The 16,038-nt window shown below is 39.0% G+C and overlaps 1 protein-coding gene across 1 annotated transcript; it reads left to right on the top strand.

Moving 5' to 3' along the window:
• Window positions 1–3,479: 3,479 nt before the first annotated feature.
• On the top strand, window positions 3,480–15,667 carry os9 (OS9 endoplasmic reticulum lectin). Its single transcript, XM_028575486.1, has 15 exons — window positions 3,480–3,669; window positions 4,107–4,289; window positions 7,080–7,143; window positions 7,224–7,300; window positions 7,611–7,709; window positions 7,881–8,082; window positions 8,846–9,001; window positions 9,158–9,273; window positions 9,584–9,644; window positions 9,986–10,068; window positions 10,194–10,391; window positions 11,294–11,495; window positions 11,914–12,081; window positions 12,602–12,711; window positions 14,019–15,667. Exons 1-15 carry the CDS (start codon window positions 3,520–3,522, stop codon window positions 14,154–14,156), a joined length of 2,007 nt encoding a protein of 668 aa, XP_028431287.1. The 5' UTR covers window positions 3,480–3,519; the 3' UTR covers window positions 14,157–15,667.
• Window positions 15,668–16,038: the final 371 nt, after the last annotated feature.

Consider the following 16,038-nt stretch of genomic DNA (forward strand, 5'->3'; position numbering starts at 1 on the left):
CATGTTTTGTTAAAAAACATATTCATTACGAAATCACATTAGTTGTTTGTAATAATCGGCCTTACCATGCAGTGCACAGATCATATTAAGCAGAGATAACTAGAATGTTAAGTTTCTGCATGGGAGGGGCGGGATCATTTGAACATCCTGAACGGTTTCTGTCCTAGTTAAAGTGTGTTATAATAATGTTCTGTTATTGTTTTGGGTGTGCATTTATGTTATCTGTGTTTTAGTTTTGTATAGTTGAGTTACTGTTCATGTTTATCTACATTTGTTGTTGCACCATGACCGAGACCTGGGCAAGACTGTATGGCTGCAGCCTGGAGCGTCCCCCTCATGCCGTCCCGTCTCATATATTGCCGTCCCAGCTTTGACTTTTCAAAATAAAAGCTGGCGTCTGGAATAGAATAGGCTACTTTAAAATACTTTACTACTTTATTATTTTTAAAGACACTGATGTGTACCTTAAGGAAAATCACAGAAAGAAACCATCAGAGTCTGCAACCATAAATTGCTCTAGGTAACGTTATAATATTAGCTAACAAATCTCAACCAACATGCAGGTTTCATCTTATGTACATTAACATCAGGGACACAACAATAACATCCAGAAATCAGCAAACTATATGTAGGCTATGGCTAAAACTGTTATTTCAACAGTTTGAACGTGTTTCAATTGATTGCAACAAATGTGTTCACGAACTGGCTCAATTTTCGGTGGGGACGGTGGTATAAGTGTACCTACCAGATTTCGTCATGAGTCATTTGTACCCACCACTTTTTTTTGAAAACCTCAATCTCAATTTAGTTAAAAAAAAAAAGAAGTCCATAACACATATGCGACAGATGCCAAAAAATCCACAACAATCTCTATCCCCACAGGGCAGGCACATACAGCTGCTCTGCTGCTGCGCTGGCTGCACGCACCTCTCACAACACTGCCTGTCAGGACATTCTGCTTAACGTGAAAAAGCTTAACGTGGTTTAATGTAGCCTACCTAAACAACGATCAATGATCACCAAATGTATCATGGCCATATCTTGTAATGTTCACTTAAGCCTGTCAAAAGAACTAAACCGAAATCCAACGATTATAAGTTATCTTACATTAACATTTTCTTCTTCATTGGCGCCTATGGCGAGGAAAAAGCTTGTACCAAAGTTCTCTCTCATATTGCTCCTCATGACCACAGAAAACTGTCAAAAAAATCTAACCAGAAAAGTGGTGATGACTGATCGTTGTTAACGTTAAGCTTGTTCACGTTATAACCATAGACTGTATAAAGCCTGAGAACCGTTGGGAGTCAACCCACAGCAGATCCGCTGCCCTGCTGAAAATGTGAAGCAGAAACGCATCAGATAACGTCCATAATAATTGGACTTTGGGTTTGATTTTTTGACAGTTTTCAGTGGTTATAAGGAGCAAAATGAGAGAGAAATTTGGTACTCATTGATCATTGTTTACGTACATTAAACCACGTTTTTATTCATTAGTAAGCTACAGGACAGAGAAAAACAAAAATGAATGCGTCATTGTACCCAGCACTTGGAAATGTACTTCCACATTTGCGTCTCTGTCCCCAGCACATTTCAAACCAAATTGACGCCCATGAACTTACCCGTATCTCCATCTGGAAAATAATTTGATTTCGTATTTTTGACCCTCTGAACTTACCATGTCAGGCCGACCCGTCTCATGCTGAGGCGTGTCTAACGGTAAGTTCAGGGTGGGGACTGATGGGGTCTGGGCAGTGAGGCGTTCTCTTAATACATCCGTGAGTGAGGTAGTGTATGGCTAATCACATTCATGCAGGGCACGTTGGAAAATCACGGGATTTCAATTGTTTTTGTTTCTATTTTAATGGAATTAATGTACAGAATACATATGGAGCTAAAAGAGTCTCAATAAAGATAAATGCATTGTTCTTAAAACTATTCTGTAACAAAGAAAAAATATATATTTAAGAGGATGATATCTTTCTATAGTTTTGATAAGTACAGCGTGATATTTCATATTAATTATATTTGAACAAAAGTGAAGTAAGTTTACTAATGATTTTTAGTAATGACTACTAATGTAAAGTTGATTTGTCTACACTGTGTCGAGGAGTGAACCTCGACATATGGGCACCCGCTCTACCAACTGAGCTATATGGGTGCCCAAAACTGAGCTTTTATGAAGATAAAAGTGGATACAGACTTGGAGAACGGGAAGACTGTGGGATCCTACTAACATTATATCTGACAGTGTATATCCGATGTTATATCCAACGTTACGTTTGCAGCAAGCATTTTGTTTCAAGTCAAATATCCAAATGTCAGTTTTAGGCTAACTATCTAAGTATAGCTAACGCACGTAATGTCGGACATAATGCTTAGTGTCAGGAAACCACAGTCTTCCCATTCTCCCTGCTGATTCCTCATGTCTGTATTCACTTTTGTCTTCATAAAAGCTCTTTTTTCCCCTTGCAATCTATATATCATATTTACTTGAGAACAAATAAATGTGCCTGTTTTCGTGAATTCATTAGTCAAACCTCATGAGTTATTATCTCAGAAAAACTGGCATAAAACCGAGGCTGTTTTTATGAATCAATGAGTCATTATGTTATGATCTCCAAAAAACACAACTGAAACGCTGTCACACGCAATACTGAAAATGCTCTGTACTGAAGCGCTCTCATAAACACAACTGAAACGCTCTTAAATACATATATAGGCCTACAAAGCGTTTCAGTAGTGTTTATGAGAGAGTTTCAGTTGTGTGTGTGTGTGTGTGTGTGTGTGTGTGTGTGTGTGTGTGTGTGTGTGTGTGTGTGTGTGTGTGTGTGTGAGGTTTCAGTATAGTATGTCAGTATGTGAGAGTATAATTTTTCAGTAGTGTACTGTATATGAAAGCATTTCAGTAGAGTGTGTGAGAGCATTTCACTTGTGTGTGTGAGGTAATTGTGAGTAATGTCCCAGATGGCCCCTAATATTCTGGTATCAAGTTTGAGAATGTGTAAGTATGCTACTACATGTTTATTATGCAAATACCATCAATTTTGACAAAAGTACCACACAGAAGGAGTTGATTTTTCAGGGTATCAATGAGTGGTGAATACGTTTATACATATACTACTTAAAATGTGGACTTTATAAATCTAGAAAACAGTAGTGTGGTGAAAAAGTAGAAAATAATCTGCATGATTGTAATTCGTCCAAATTTGTGATACACCTCATCCAGCCCTATCGAAGCCCAATGGCTCTGGACCAATGTGTGAGTTTATTTCGGTTTATTTTAAGGAAAGACAAACGTTGACAGCCGACCTGTGCGTCGTTTAATTATTACTTTTTTAATGTCACAATGTAGGCGCCGCCCATTCACTCTGTGCCTGAGGATCTTTACCCAGAAATGTTAAAGCGTTGATAGACACAAAAATCAGCCAATGACAGAGCAGCGCTTCTCGCATGGACCAATCAACTGCTACCAGGTCAGGCGTTCTGTGTTTTGTTGATGTCAGAGAAGGGGAGTCAATCATGGCTGCTTCCTTGTTACGGTGGCTGAAAAGATTGTACGCTTTCTTGTTGATATGCCCTCTCTGTATTCCAGCCTTCTTGAATTTAGAGGAGTTGAATGAGATGAAATATGGGATTCAAATTCTCCCAGATCCCGTCATGTTGGGGCAGGTGAGTGAAGGTGTTTGGGGGAAGCTAACGGTTAGCTTGCTAGCTAGAAAGTAGGCTACAGTTAGCTAGCGTGCAATATCTTCCTTTAATGTTACTGACGCGAGTAACAAGTATACTGTCAGTTAGCTAGTTTAGAAATCTAATTTAAAAATGTAACCATACACTTGACTTGCAAGTTACACGAAAGAAGCGTCAAAGTTAAATTGATTTCCACGTGACCTACGCAGCAATTCTTGACAGCTGTCACAACACAACCTCAGCTTCTTCACTTCCACTTAGCTAGTTGCAACTTCGTTAGATTGCAAATAACTAACCACGAAGACAGTAGCAAAACCAGCTAGTTAATAGACTGAAAATACTCAAGTACTGCACTAGTCGTGTATGGCATTGTCACACGTCCAGATGCTACAGCTGTCATGACAGTCTTTCTCCTTTAGACCAAGACAGAGGAGGTTATGATGGTCTCCAGTAAGTACAAGCAGCTGTATGAGTGTCGACTTCCAGCCCAGGCCGTCCGGTTTCATCAGGACGCTGCCTCTGAGCCTGACTCACAAGGGTACACCGGGCCTGACATCCCAGACCTACTCAGTCCAATGCACAATGCTCAGTGTCTAGTAAAGGTAAGTTCTCAACTGCTTATCTGTGGGATCCAATGGTCAATGCTTATGCTGTTTAGAAACTAACTAAAACTGTTATCCATCCAAGGTAGTGTTTTAATACAAACTGTATCACACTGAAGTAGTCTCACATTGCCAGACCTTTCTCTAGAGCGCTGCGGAGGAGGGTCTGGCTAGTCCCCACAGCATTCCGGGATGGGAGAAAAACGTGCTCTCGTTTATTGGTATTTCTTTAAACCAATCACAATCGTCTTGGGCGGTGCTAAGCACTGAGGGGAGCCATGGTGGTGCTAAGCACCGCGCGGAGCCATGGTGCCGCTGCAAAATAGCCTCGGGAAGGAACTTGTTTTGGTGGAACATGTGTACGTTCAACAGAAAACTCTGATTGGACAGATAGTCCAATAGCTAGCTGTCTGGATTTACCCTGCATATATCAGAGGAGCAATTAACCATAGTCCTCATAAATCGACCAGAGTTTAAAATTACAACACAAAGAAAGCGGAAGGCAATGTGTCATCCGAAAAACGGACATTCGAAAAGAGTGACATCAGGTGGAATTTCTGTCAGAATGAGAACAATCCCGGAAGTGGAACATCGTGGATATAGACTATGCTGTATGTGACTTAAAAAACATAATTGTACTAAAATAGGCTGCCAACACCAAATAAACTGTATATAATACACATTTTTACAACTGCTGTCAACTTTGCAGTGAGCATAAAAACCACAATAAATACAGAGACAGGTGATTTGTACATGCCATACAATTCAGATTGGGTTTTCAGGTCCATACACAAAATAAACAGAACCAAAGTCCTGTAAGTATAAAAATTATGGAAGGAGACGCACATCTCTATATTGCTGCTTTATGTTTTCACTGGTTTATATTAAAGTTAAATCAAGTTTCTCCAATAGAGATTCTGTTGTAGGAACAAAAAAGGAAAAAAAGATTGCACAATATCACTCAGTTTTTGGGAAGAGCGTCACTGATTCCTTTCCCCATGGGTATTAGCACTGGAATTTAAACATCTGTCTGCCCTGTCAACAAACCTTCTTCTCTAGTGTGACTGTAGGGACAGTAATAGCCTTTGTTCCAAAACTCTTGAAAATATGCACATTGGGGCAACTGTTTCTATTGTGCAGTCAAAAGAGCGGGTTGCTAGCATGATATAATGTGTTACTTAACCTAGTGCCCAATCAAGGTCAAGGTCAAGGAGTCTTTATTATCCCCGAGGGGCAATTCGTTTTGCAGCAAATAAAGTGCAACATAAACAACACATAAGCCATACAGACAACAGACACCTACTTATCTCCTCTGGATAGCCTTATAAGGTACTTGTCTGGTTACAACACAAGGGTTTTAAACACGCCAGGAGATTGTGGCTGTGAGGCATACTAAAAGAATCCTATTTTTGTTTTGTCTTGTAAATATTCACCTCAGTTAGTGAAGCGATGGCTTAGCGCTGCGGAGGGAGGGTCTGGCTAGTCCGCAGCATTCCGGGATGGGAGAAAAACGTGCTCTGGTTTGTTGGCATTTCTTTAAACCAATCACAATTGTCATGGGCAGCGCTAAGCTCCGCACGGAGCCGCTGCAAAATAGCCTCGGAAGGGAACTTGTTTTGGTGGAATGTGTACGTTCAAAAGTTGTTTTAGTCATGCAACAGAAAACTCAGATTGAACAGATCTAGCTAGCTGTCTCAATTTACCCTGCAGAGATCTGAGGAGCAGTTAACCATAGTCCTCATAAATCCACCTGAGTTGAAAATTCCAACATAAAGAAATCAGAAGGAAACGGACATCGGCGAAAAGACATGCATCCGGCGGAATTTCCTGCGGCATCGGAGCAATTCCGGAAGTGAAACGTCGAGAATATAGACCAATACTGACCTAACACTCTTCCTGCATCCTGACATATCAATTTTCAATCAAAGATCATTAACCAAAGCGGACTTAACTAACAACACAATGAGTACGTTTACATGCACACCAATATTCCACTATTATTCAGAATATGACAATATTCCGTATTTGATTCAGCATATTCAGAATAAGGCCTTATTCCGATTATAGCACTTTCCGATTAAGACGTGGGATAATCAGGTATTATTCGGGTTTTAGAGGCATTCTTTGGACATGTATACAGCGCATTTGGAATATGCGTCTCAATCTGGGTTTGTACCTCTGGCTTATGGTCAGCTCTGTGCGTTGCTGTGGTTGCTGTACACAAACCAACCAGCCAACAGTTTGCAAGGCTGCAGACCCGATAAGAAGGAGAAACACAGCTACTTTTAAACATTATCAAAGACTTGGATATCAACAGGTTTTTTGATATGCGCACACATCGCTACGCTGACCTTTTCAAGACAGTAGCTGGTTGAAGGAATGAAAGAGGGAGGCTGTGTTTGCATGGTCCAACAAGTCCGCCACCACTGGTAAACTTTGAAAAAAATTATATTTTTATGGCTACATGTAAATGGGAATATTACCTTAATTCACTTTCATTGGCCATGCAAATAGCCATAGTCAGAATATAGTCTTTTTTTTTCGGAATAAGGGCAAAAACCCGAATATTTGCATGTAAACGTAGTCATTGAGTAGGTGAGTCTGTTGTAAGGTGTCTGGCCCTAACCTTTTCGAAAACATAATATGTGTACAAGTTGTTTGAGTGTGTGGAATTCTAATAGGATGATCAATGATATTGTTGATGACATCGTGCAAGTAGCCTAAATGAAAAGAAAAATGTGTCCGTCAATTGCTTTATATTTAACAGTTTGCTGTCTGTGTTTCCTGCAGACAAAGGACTGGTGGACATATGAGTTCTGCCACGGTCAGCATATCAGACAGTACCACCTTGAAGGTAAGAGCTTACCTCTGTGCTTTTAATCTATGTTTTTCATGAGAATCACTTTTTGACAGATGTCGTTCTTCTCCCCTCAGACACAGAAATCAAAGGGGACATTCTCTTCCTAGGTTATTATGAATCTGAATTTGATTGGAGCAACGAAACAGCAAAGGTAAAGTTGCCTCAATGTTGTGATTTTTTTTTTTTTTAATTTTTTTTTAAATCATTCTTGATGGTCTTTGATTTCTGGTATACATTGAAGAACTTAGAATTACAAACTTGGATTTACAAAATGCTAGTGCAACCCATTCATCATCAAAGATTGTGTTTGGTGATTTACCAGCTTCCAGTAATGATGACTATGTGCACTTCTAATGATTCACACAAACATCAGAAGCATCTCATTTCACATTTTGATGATGCACTGAACCTCCAAGTATATTATGAGTTTACTTAAAACATATTTCTGTTTATTTCCCTAGGCCTCCAAACAGCACAGGCTAAAGCGCTACCACAGTCAGACCTATGTAAATGGCTCAAAGTGTGACCTAAATGGAAATCCCAGAGAGACTGAAGTCCGGGTGAGACATTCAGTTCCTTGATATATTCCTATACCATGCTACCCATGTGGCTTTGTGGGTTTTTGTTCTGTTTTGTTACTCCAAACCGATATGAAGTCAGTAAAAATGTGCATGTTGTACCAAGTGATCCTCCTAAACACACCTAACTAATTGTACTCTTATTTTTTCCAGTTTGTGTGTGAAGAAGGCTCCGGTGACTACATCGTCCGAGTGGATGAGCCTCAGTCGTGCCGCTATGTGCTGACAGTTCACACCAGTCGCACCTGCCAGCATCCATTCTTGCGGCCACCATCCACTGCCAAGCCCCAGGGTATCGTGTGCCAGCCAGCACTAAGTGCCCAACAGTACATGGATTACGTCAAGGCTCAAGTCTGTGAGTTGACAAAAATGAAGGTTACTGTGACGCAGCATGTGGAGAGTCTTGCTTGTTACTTTAATGTTATGTCCTGTTGAAGCAGAACTGGAGCAGGACATAATATTGGAAAGGAGTTATGGCTGGGCGACAAAAAAATCTGATTTTAATCTTAAATTTGAACAGAGTTCCTCAACACCGGCTCTGGTGCTCTGCATGGTGCTCCGTCAGGTCAGCTGTAGCTGGTGGTTCAGTTTTCCGAGAATAGGTTGCTCTCAGCCGGGGACAGAGCACCACAAGCTGCCGGTCATTTCGGCGGAGATTACGGTTAAGTAAGTAATGAAACGACTAGTTAAGAAAAGAACTAATGTTAGTCCCTTTCGCTGCCATGTTGTTTGTGTATCTCTGTGGCAAACGCGTGTGGGGGAGGGCTGAGCCCGTTCGGAGCTACGGGAGCCCAGAGGGGAGCGTCGGCGGATGTTAAGGAGAAAATCAATTTTCATTTTAACAATTCAACGTTAACTACACATTCGAGTTAATCGATAAAATCGATTTATCGCCCAGCCATAAAAGGAGTATTTTAAAGTGTAATGGTGACATCAGATAAGAAGATAAAAGCAGTAAAATGTACAGCTTTTTGACATTTGTTGTTGAATAGGCATTTCATATATGAAAACTTTCATTGTCTTATTTCAAAATAATAAAAAATGTGTGACATAATTGTTCTTTCTTTCCCTCTCTCCCTCCCTCCCTCCTTCCTTCCTTCCTTTTCCCTTGTTTCTAGCGGATACAAAGCGTAAAGTAGAGCAGATCTCAGAGGAGCTGAGGAGTCTTGATGAGATGTTGGCTGGCAATGAAGGGGCAGATGGAGCAGTGGAAGTAACAGCAGAAGAGACATCACCTGCACCCAGTGATGACCTGAACCAGTCAGACACAAAAGGTGCATTTTTATTTATTTTTTTATACTTAAAAGGCAAATAACCTTCAAATGATTGTAGTAATTTGTAAATTCAAATAAATAAAAATCTTCACAGTTTTTTTAAATTTCACATCATGCCAGATGTAAACTTGTGTGTGCCTTTTTATTTTTAAACAGATACTGCTGAAGTATTTGAGGGTGCCGGGTCAGAGGAGGCAGAAGATTCTGACTTCTGGGAGGGAGTTACACAGCCAAGGAGTTCAAAAACAACTGCTTCTGAATCGGAGAATAAGGTCTAGAAATACGTCCTTAGAATCAATTTTTTCCTTTTTAAATGAATGGTGCTTCTCTGGTAAATGAAAGGCCGGGCTACTGATGTCATGTCCACAATATCAAAACTGGGGAAGCTTTAAAAAAAAAAAAAAGTTGATACATTTATACTTTATTGTTGTGTATATTCACCAAACGTGTGATTAACTGATGATATTGTATATATTTTTTTTAAATGTAGAGGTGTTTTTTCTCCAACCAGATCCCAGCCACTAGAGGGTGTAGGCTGATATATTCCCTCCCCACTAACCAGATTTTATATTCTACATACAGGAAGCAGATGATGGCTATAACTCACTTACAGACAATGAAGCCATAGATGATGGTGACGAAGGTATTGGCAATTTCCCCTTAGACACACACACACACACACACACACACACACACACACACACACACACACACACACACACACACACACACACACACACACACACACACACGCACACACACGCACACACACGGAAGACCAGTGCCAGTTATGATCATTCTGGTCACAGCTGATGTATTGTCCTGCTGTTTTAGAGAGCCTCAAACAAGATTAGTAAAACAGCAGAGTATTTCATTTCTGTGCAGTTATATTGTGTAGTCTGGTTTGCAAAAATGAAGGAGCATTTCTTTTGTGTTTTGTTGTTCAGCGTTGGACTTTTCTCTCTTCACATTAATATCTTTCAGTTGAAAAATTCAACTTTAAAATCATCACTGACCCAGCAGACCTGATGAAATTTGTCCAACATCTCAAAGAGAGTAACAGGAAGGTCAGTACTCTCCGAGATTACTTTGATACTTTTTTGTACACCTGTTGGAGTATATTTATTATTATATTTTCTGTGCAGTGTATGAGTATTCAATGCTGCATTTGTTTTTAATTTTTTTTTTTTAGAAAGCACAAAAGCAAGCCAAAAGTCAGGGAGAGAAACCGGCAGACAACAGGGTAACGGAGAAGCTCGGTGAGGAAGATGAAGATGAGCGCCTGCTACAGGAGTTTGAGGATGAGATGGCCGACCTCTCAGTGCCCTCTAATAAGATTGACGACATAAAGGAGGAAATGCAGAAGGAGTTTGACAACATCATAAATGAGGTTTCAGACTAGAGACGATATGCACACACACACAGTACAGGCCAAAAGTTTGGACACACCTTCTCATTCAATGCTGTAGATTCTCACTGAAGGCATCAAAACTGAATGAACACAAATGGAATTATGTACTTAACAAAAAAGTGTGAAAGTGTGTCTTATATTTTAGATTCTTCAAAGTAGGCACCCTTTGCTTTTTTATTAATAACAAGAAAAAAATTCCACTAATTAACCCTGACAAAGCACACCTGTAAAGTAAAAACCGTTTCAGGTGACTACCTCATGAAGCTCATTGAGAGAACACCAAGGGTTTGCAGAGTTATAAAAAAGGCAAAGGGTGGCTACTTTGAGGAATCTAAAATATAAGACATGTTTTCAGTTATTTCACACTTTTTGTTAAGTAAATAATTCCATATGTGTTTATTCATAGTTTTGATGCCTTCAGTGATAATCTACAATGTAAATAGTCAAGAAAATAAAGAAACACATTGAATGAGAAGGTGTGTCATATATATATATATATATATATATATATATATATATATATATATATATATACACACACACACATACAGTATCTCACAAAAGTGAGTACACCCCTCACATTTTAGTAAATATTTCATTATATCTTTTAATGGAACACTGAAGAAATGACACTTTGCTACAATGTAAAGTATTAAGTTTGCAGCTTGTATAACAGTGTAAATGTGCTGTCCCCTCAAAATAACTCAACACACAGCCATTAATGTCTAAACCGCTGGCAACAAAAGTCAGTACACCCCCTATGTTCAATTTTTATATATATATATATATATATATATAAGAAAGTTATGAGGCAGTTCTGACACAATGAAATAATCTAACAATGCTGTTGGTGTGTGATTGGCTTCTCTCTTGTGTCGTAGGCCCAGCAGGAATTAGAGACAGAAGGTCTGAAAGGGGAGTTTGATCGCACTCAAGCAACACAGACACTGGAGACAACGCTGGACAAGCTCCTTGATCATTTGGAGGAGAAAGACGTCCAGGACCCAGAGCAGCAAACAGCAGGAGTTCAAAGAGCCAATGACCCCACCAGGGGGAGCCCCAGCCTGGCTCCCAAGCAGCCAGGTAACCAGGCAGCTTGCTCATGTCTGTACACTCTGTGTCTCCTTCCATCATCCTCATATTTCATTCATTCATATGTGCAATAGTTTGTCATGACCTCTTTCATCCCAGATTAGACATGGAGTTAGTTTGATTCACAGAGAATTTGTGTTATCAGATTGATATTTTCAATTATTTTGGTTAGTTAGTGGTCTTTCCTCTGCTGCCATTGATGTATCTGTGGGTGATTTTCAGTAATCAAATCCAAAAAAATAATGAAATTAATCACAGTTTTATAAATCTAATGACAACGCAGAAATGTAATGCTTAAAAGACTTTGAAGTACACATTCTTGGCTCTCACCTCCTGCTTCCTGTGGCCCTGCTGATGGGTTTTTGAGGTGAACTGTGTTGTTTGTCCCTCTTTTGTCTCGTCACCCCAGACCAAGCGACTGACGACCATGTTAAGATCAAAATTACTAAGTATAAGACGGGCAGCAGCCCTGATGGGGAGGTCAAAGTTCAGGAGATGGGCGAAGGAGACCCCCAGTGGCAGCACATAAAGGACGTGGTTAAAGAACAGCTAGAGAAAGCAGGACTGAAGGCAGAAGGTATGAGGGGGGACTGCCCGAAACACTCCCGGCCTTTTCTCTCTTCCATCTGTTATCTTGAGCATATAGTAGTTCTCCTCTCATCTGTGTCAAAAAGCATAAAACTGTCCGATTTAGGTTTTTCCATGGTTTAGCTGTTCAAAAGACACTTCATCAACGTCATGCCAATAGTAAGAAGGGTGTGCTTCATTTTTCATGCTGCCAGCAATTAAACACGTATGCTTTTACCAAATAAATCTAGTAAATCTGGACCCATTAAATTAGTTTTTTATTTATTTTTAAAAACAAAATTGCAAAATGAAAGATCATAGTAGCAAAATATATGTAACAGCAGGTAGCTGAAGCTTATTTTAAAGGCAAAGGGAAATCAAAGGTGTGCCATGTGTGTCTTTTTGTATTTCATCCACAGTTGTTTATACCATTCTTCATTATGATTATTTGTTGTTTAAATACATCTGAATTGACTTAAATCTGTGTTTAACTGGCGAAGCCTGCCTTTTCCCCTGTTTTTCTTTTGCAGGTAAAATTGAGGTCAAGATCTTGACGCGAAAAAATGCAGAGGAGGCAGGTGATCAATGGCTGACTGAAGAAGATACAAAGTCCTTCAGGGAGCTCCTCATAAATCTCCTGGTAATTTAAGAAGTGATTGTAACTTTTTATTGGGTTCATTTGGATCCCTATGGGTTTGAGTTATACTGTGTTTGCCAGCAGATGTGTGAGATTATACAGAGACAGCTGTTGTTTTTGTATGTTTGTCTACCTGCATAACAAGTTATTGTTCAGCAAAACTACCGCTTGATTAGATGTCAAATCACTAGACTATAGTCATTAAACACCATGGTATATTGACAGATTTAAGTTGTCAGTTGAGTTGTTTGTAAGCACAAATAACGACATTTTGTAAACTTATTATTTACGTGAATATTTAGTTTTCAAATGTTTAACAAAATAACTAAATGTATGTACAGTCTGGAACACTTTACACTATTGACATTTTATTTGCTCTCTGGCAGACTGTTACATGAGAATTTTGACACCACTCTCATGTCTGCCTGTTAAATATGAAGCTGCAGCCGGTTAGCTTGGCTGCTGGCTGTAGCTTCATATTTAACAACAAATAAGAGTGTGGTAATGATCCCCTCATCTAATTAAGGAGAAATACTGGATATTTTGGGAAACGCATTTAATTCTATTTCCCAAAATATTGCTGTAAGTGGGAAATTGTATGGTTTCTGGTAAATTCTAGGTTGTCAAACACAAATGTCTTTAAAAAGTGTACAAAAAATATAATATTCCAATACAGAAAGTATTTTAACATTTATAATTTGTTCAAAAAAAAGGGTTTGTTTTCATAAACTAGAAAAAGTTGCTTCATATTAGATTGCACATTGCATGAAAAGTCTTTTTCTGACACTGAGCTAGCCTCATATCAAAAACAATTCGTGAAAAACAACTGCTGTGCTTTAGAAAACTAGTCTGAAATATGGGGGGAAAGTAATAACCAATGGGTTTAAGGTTTCCTGGGAGAGTCCCACATGGTTTTGTGTAGCATTTTATGGCTAAGTTGAGCCACCTTGCCTAAACACCCTCCTCTAACATAAAAAAATGAATACACTTTTTAGGAGCTAAAACATGACCCTGCAAGGAAATTTTCAATTAGTGTTTCGGGTGTCATGAACTGGATCTGGGTGGCATTCCCACCTCACTGAAACCAACTTACCACCCACAAGTACACTTCCATTTTTCCTGTCGACCTTTGCCACACTGTCTAGAAAACATTACAACCTGTGTGTGTTTTGTCATTGACATTCAGCATGAAGACTGCGGCATGTACTTTTTTTTTATTTTATTTTTTTTACTGTCCGCAAGTTAAGTAAACATTTGATTAGAAAGGTTGTGGTTGCTTTTAAACACATCCTTTTCCCCCTATCTTATAGACTGGAGGCACAGAAGAGGTTTACAAAGAGCAAAAGAGGCAGCAGGACTTGGAGAACAACTATAGGTTTGTGTGGGGAGAGTCCCAGGAGGAGTCGCAGTCATCCAGCGCCTCTGACTCAGACGACGTGGACATATGAGCTCATTCAGTACATTCAGTGCACCTTTTGTAACGGTGAACTCCTGTGAAAACGAGCAGGGACGGGGACTCTGAAGTGCAGCCGCAAATTTGAAATAGAGCCCCATTGATTCAATTACTGCTATTAAACCTGGCAGATAATGTCAACTCATCTGTTTGCACATGCAGAAAACGTGTCCGTGTGTCTGTGTCTGTAGTAGGCACCAGTTATATGTTGCACGATGAAACCGCAACGTCTCAGCTGTACTTGTGCAGTTGAAGGAAGTTATGCATTGTCCCTTTTGATGGGATCCAGTTTTGATAGATTGTGATGTACCTTTTTTTTTTTTCCTTTATCATAAATATGTCGGTGAATTTTACTGAATATTTGCATCTAGTTCTGAAGTTGTCAGCAGCACACTGTGGTCACAGTTGAATTATTACATTTGTCTTATATGTTGCTATACACAAGTCACTTAAAGTACCTTTAAGTGACTTGTGCATGCCTCAACAAACTGGAGGAGTGTTTGCACAGGTTGTTCAATTTAATGTTTACTGAACAGTGGGATTGTGTCTGGATTTGAAGAAATAAAACAAAATTTCCTACAGGTTTAAATTTCAGTTCCCACTTGTCTTTGACACTTTCTGTTGCTGCATTTGGTGATTAGATTAAACAACTGTAGATTGCAGAAGTGTTTGTTCACATGCTGTGACACTTTATATCTTTAGTAAAAGGTTTTGTAAACTCAGAATTTTAAAAGAATTTTCACAAAAATATGTGTTTCTTTTTGGTTGTCATGTGCTGGTAAAGGGATTTAAAAAGAAAAACCCTAAACGGAGTGTAGGAAGATACATCTTTTAAGTGTGTACTTTCATTTCTGACAAGAATTTAATTTACTTTCATTCAGCAAAGGAAAACAAAGAACTCAATATTAGATTCAGTGAACCGAAATAATACTTTTCTAAGGATCCCACAGAGGTGTACTTAAGGGCTGGTTTGTATAATTTATGAGTAATTGTGACTACTTGGAACACATGTACATGATTATTGCGTGAGTATATTTTCGATGTGTTGTATATTGGCACAAATTAAGTGGGACTTCAGTTACCTGAGTAAATTTATTCAGATGTGTGACTGTGCAATCTTGTATATGAAACTTAATTTCGCTGTGGAAATAAGTTGTATACAAACTTTTTCAGACACACGATTGAGGCATGTCTTCATAAATAAGATAGTGTCTAGAGGCTCAAGATCAGATAAGAGTAACTAGACAAAAGTGTCAGGGTGTGTGTTGATGTGGTTATTGACTTTAATGGGTTTGTCTTCCAAATAATTTCGATTGCTCTTTCCTGTTATGCAGCCTTAAGGCTTTTATCTGATCTTGGGAAAAGACTGTTTATTACTGTATTCTTGAATGGGGCTGTATTACTGCATTAAGAACACCATATTGGTTTCATAGTCTGACAAAAGTCCATCTGTGCTGCCTTGTAAATAAAACTTCTTTTGCAATAAAAACAAATACCATACAAGTCCCCTGGATAACATCCAGCCATGTTTTTTTTATTTAAATGTACTAACATTTATTTGTATTGAATTAGATCAACAAACTGAATGCCCTTCTGCATCAAGTCCTTCATTTAATTTGCCCGAATTAATTTAAGCAGCTACAGTCATTGTGTGTCTGTCATATGCTTCTACAAATTTAGATAAACAAATGCAATTGGTACTTCACTCATCCACTGGTTCACCTCAAACATGTGTTCTGACTCCCAGCCATTATAGTCTTTAAACAGCTGTCAAAGTAAAAAACAGAACAGACACAGTATAACGTGTACTTGATTAACGTACACCATAGAAAGATACTGTACTTTTTACTCCACTAAAGTTTGCCACAATGATTTGA

The sequence above is a fragment of the Perca flavescens genome, chromosome 4 (assembly GCF_004354835.1).
Source record: "Perca flavescens isolate YP-PL-M2 chromosome 4, PFLA_1.0, whole genome shotgun sequence".
In the NCBI taxonomy this organism is placed as follows: Eukaryota; Metazoa; Chordata; class Actinopteri; order Perciformes; family Percidae; genus Perca; species Perca flavescens.

Coding starts and splice junctions, on each gene's coding strand:
- os9 (XM_028575486.1), top strand. CDS start 3,520: ATGGCTGCTTCCTTGTTACGGTGGCTGAAAAGATTGTACGCTTTCTTG. Junction 8,083..8,845: donor TTACGTCAAGGCTCAAGTCT/GTGAGTTGACAA, acceptor CCTTGTTTCTAG/CGGATACAAAGCGTAAAGTA. Junction 9,645..9,985: donor CATAGATGATGGTGACGAAG/GTATTGGCAATT, acceptor AATATCTTTCAG/TTGAAAAATTCAACTTTAAA.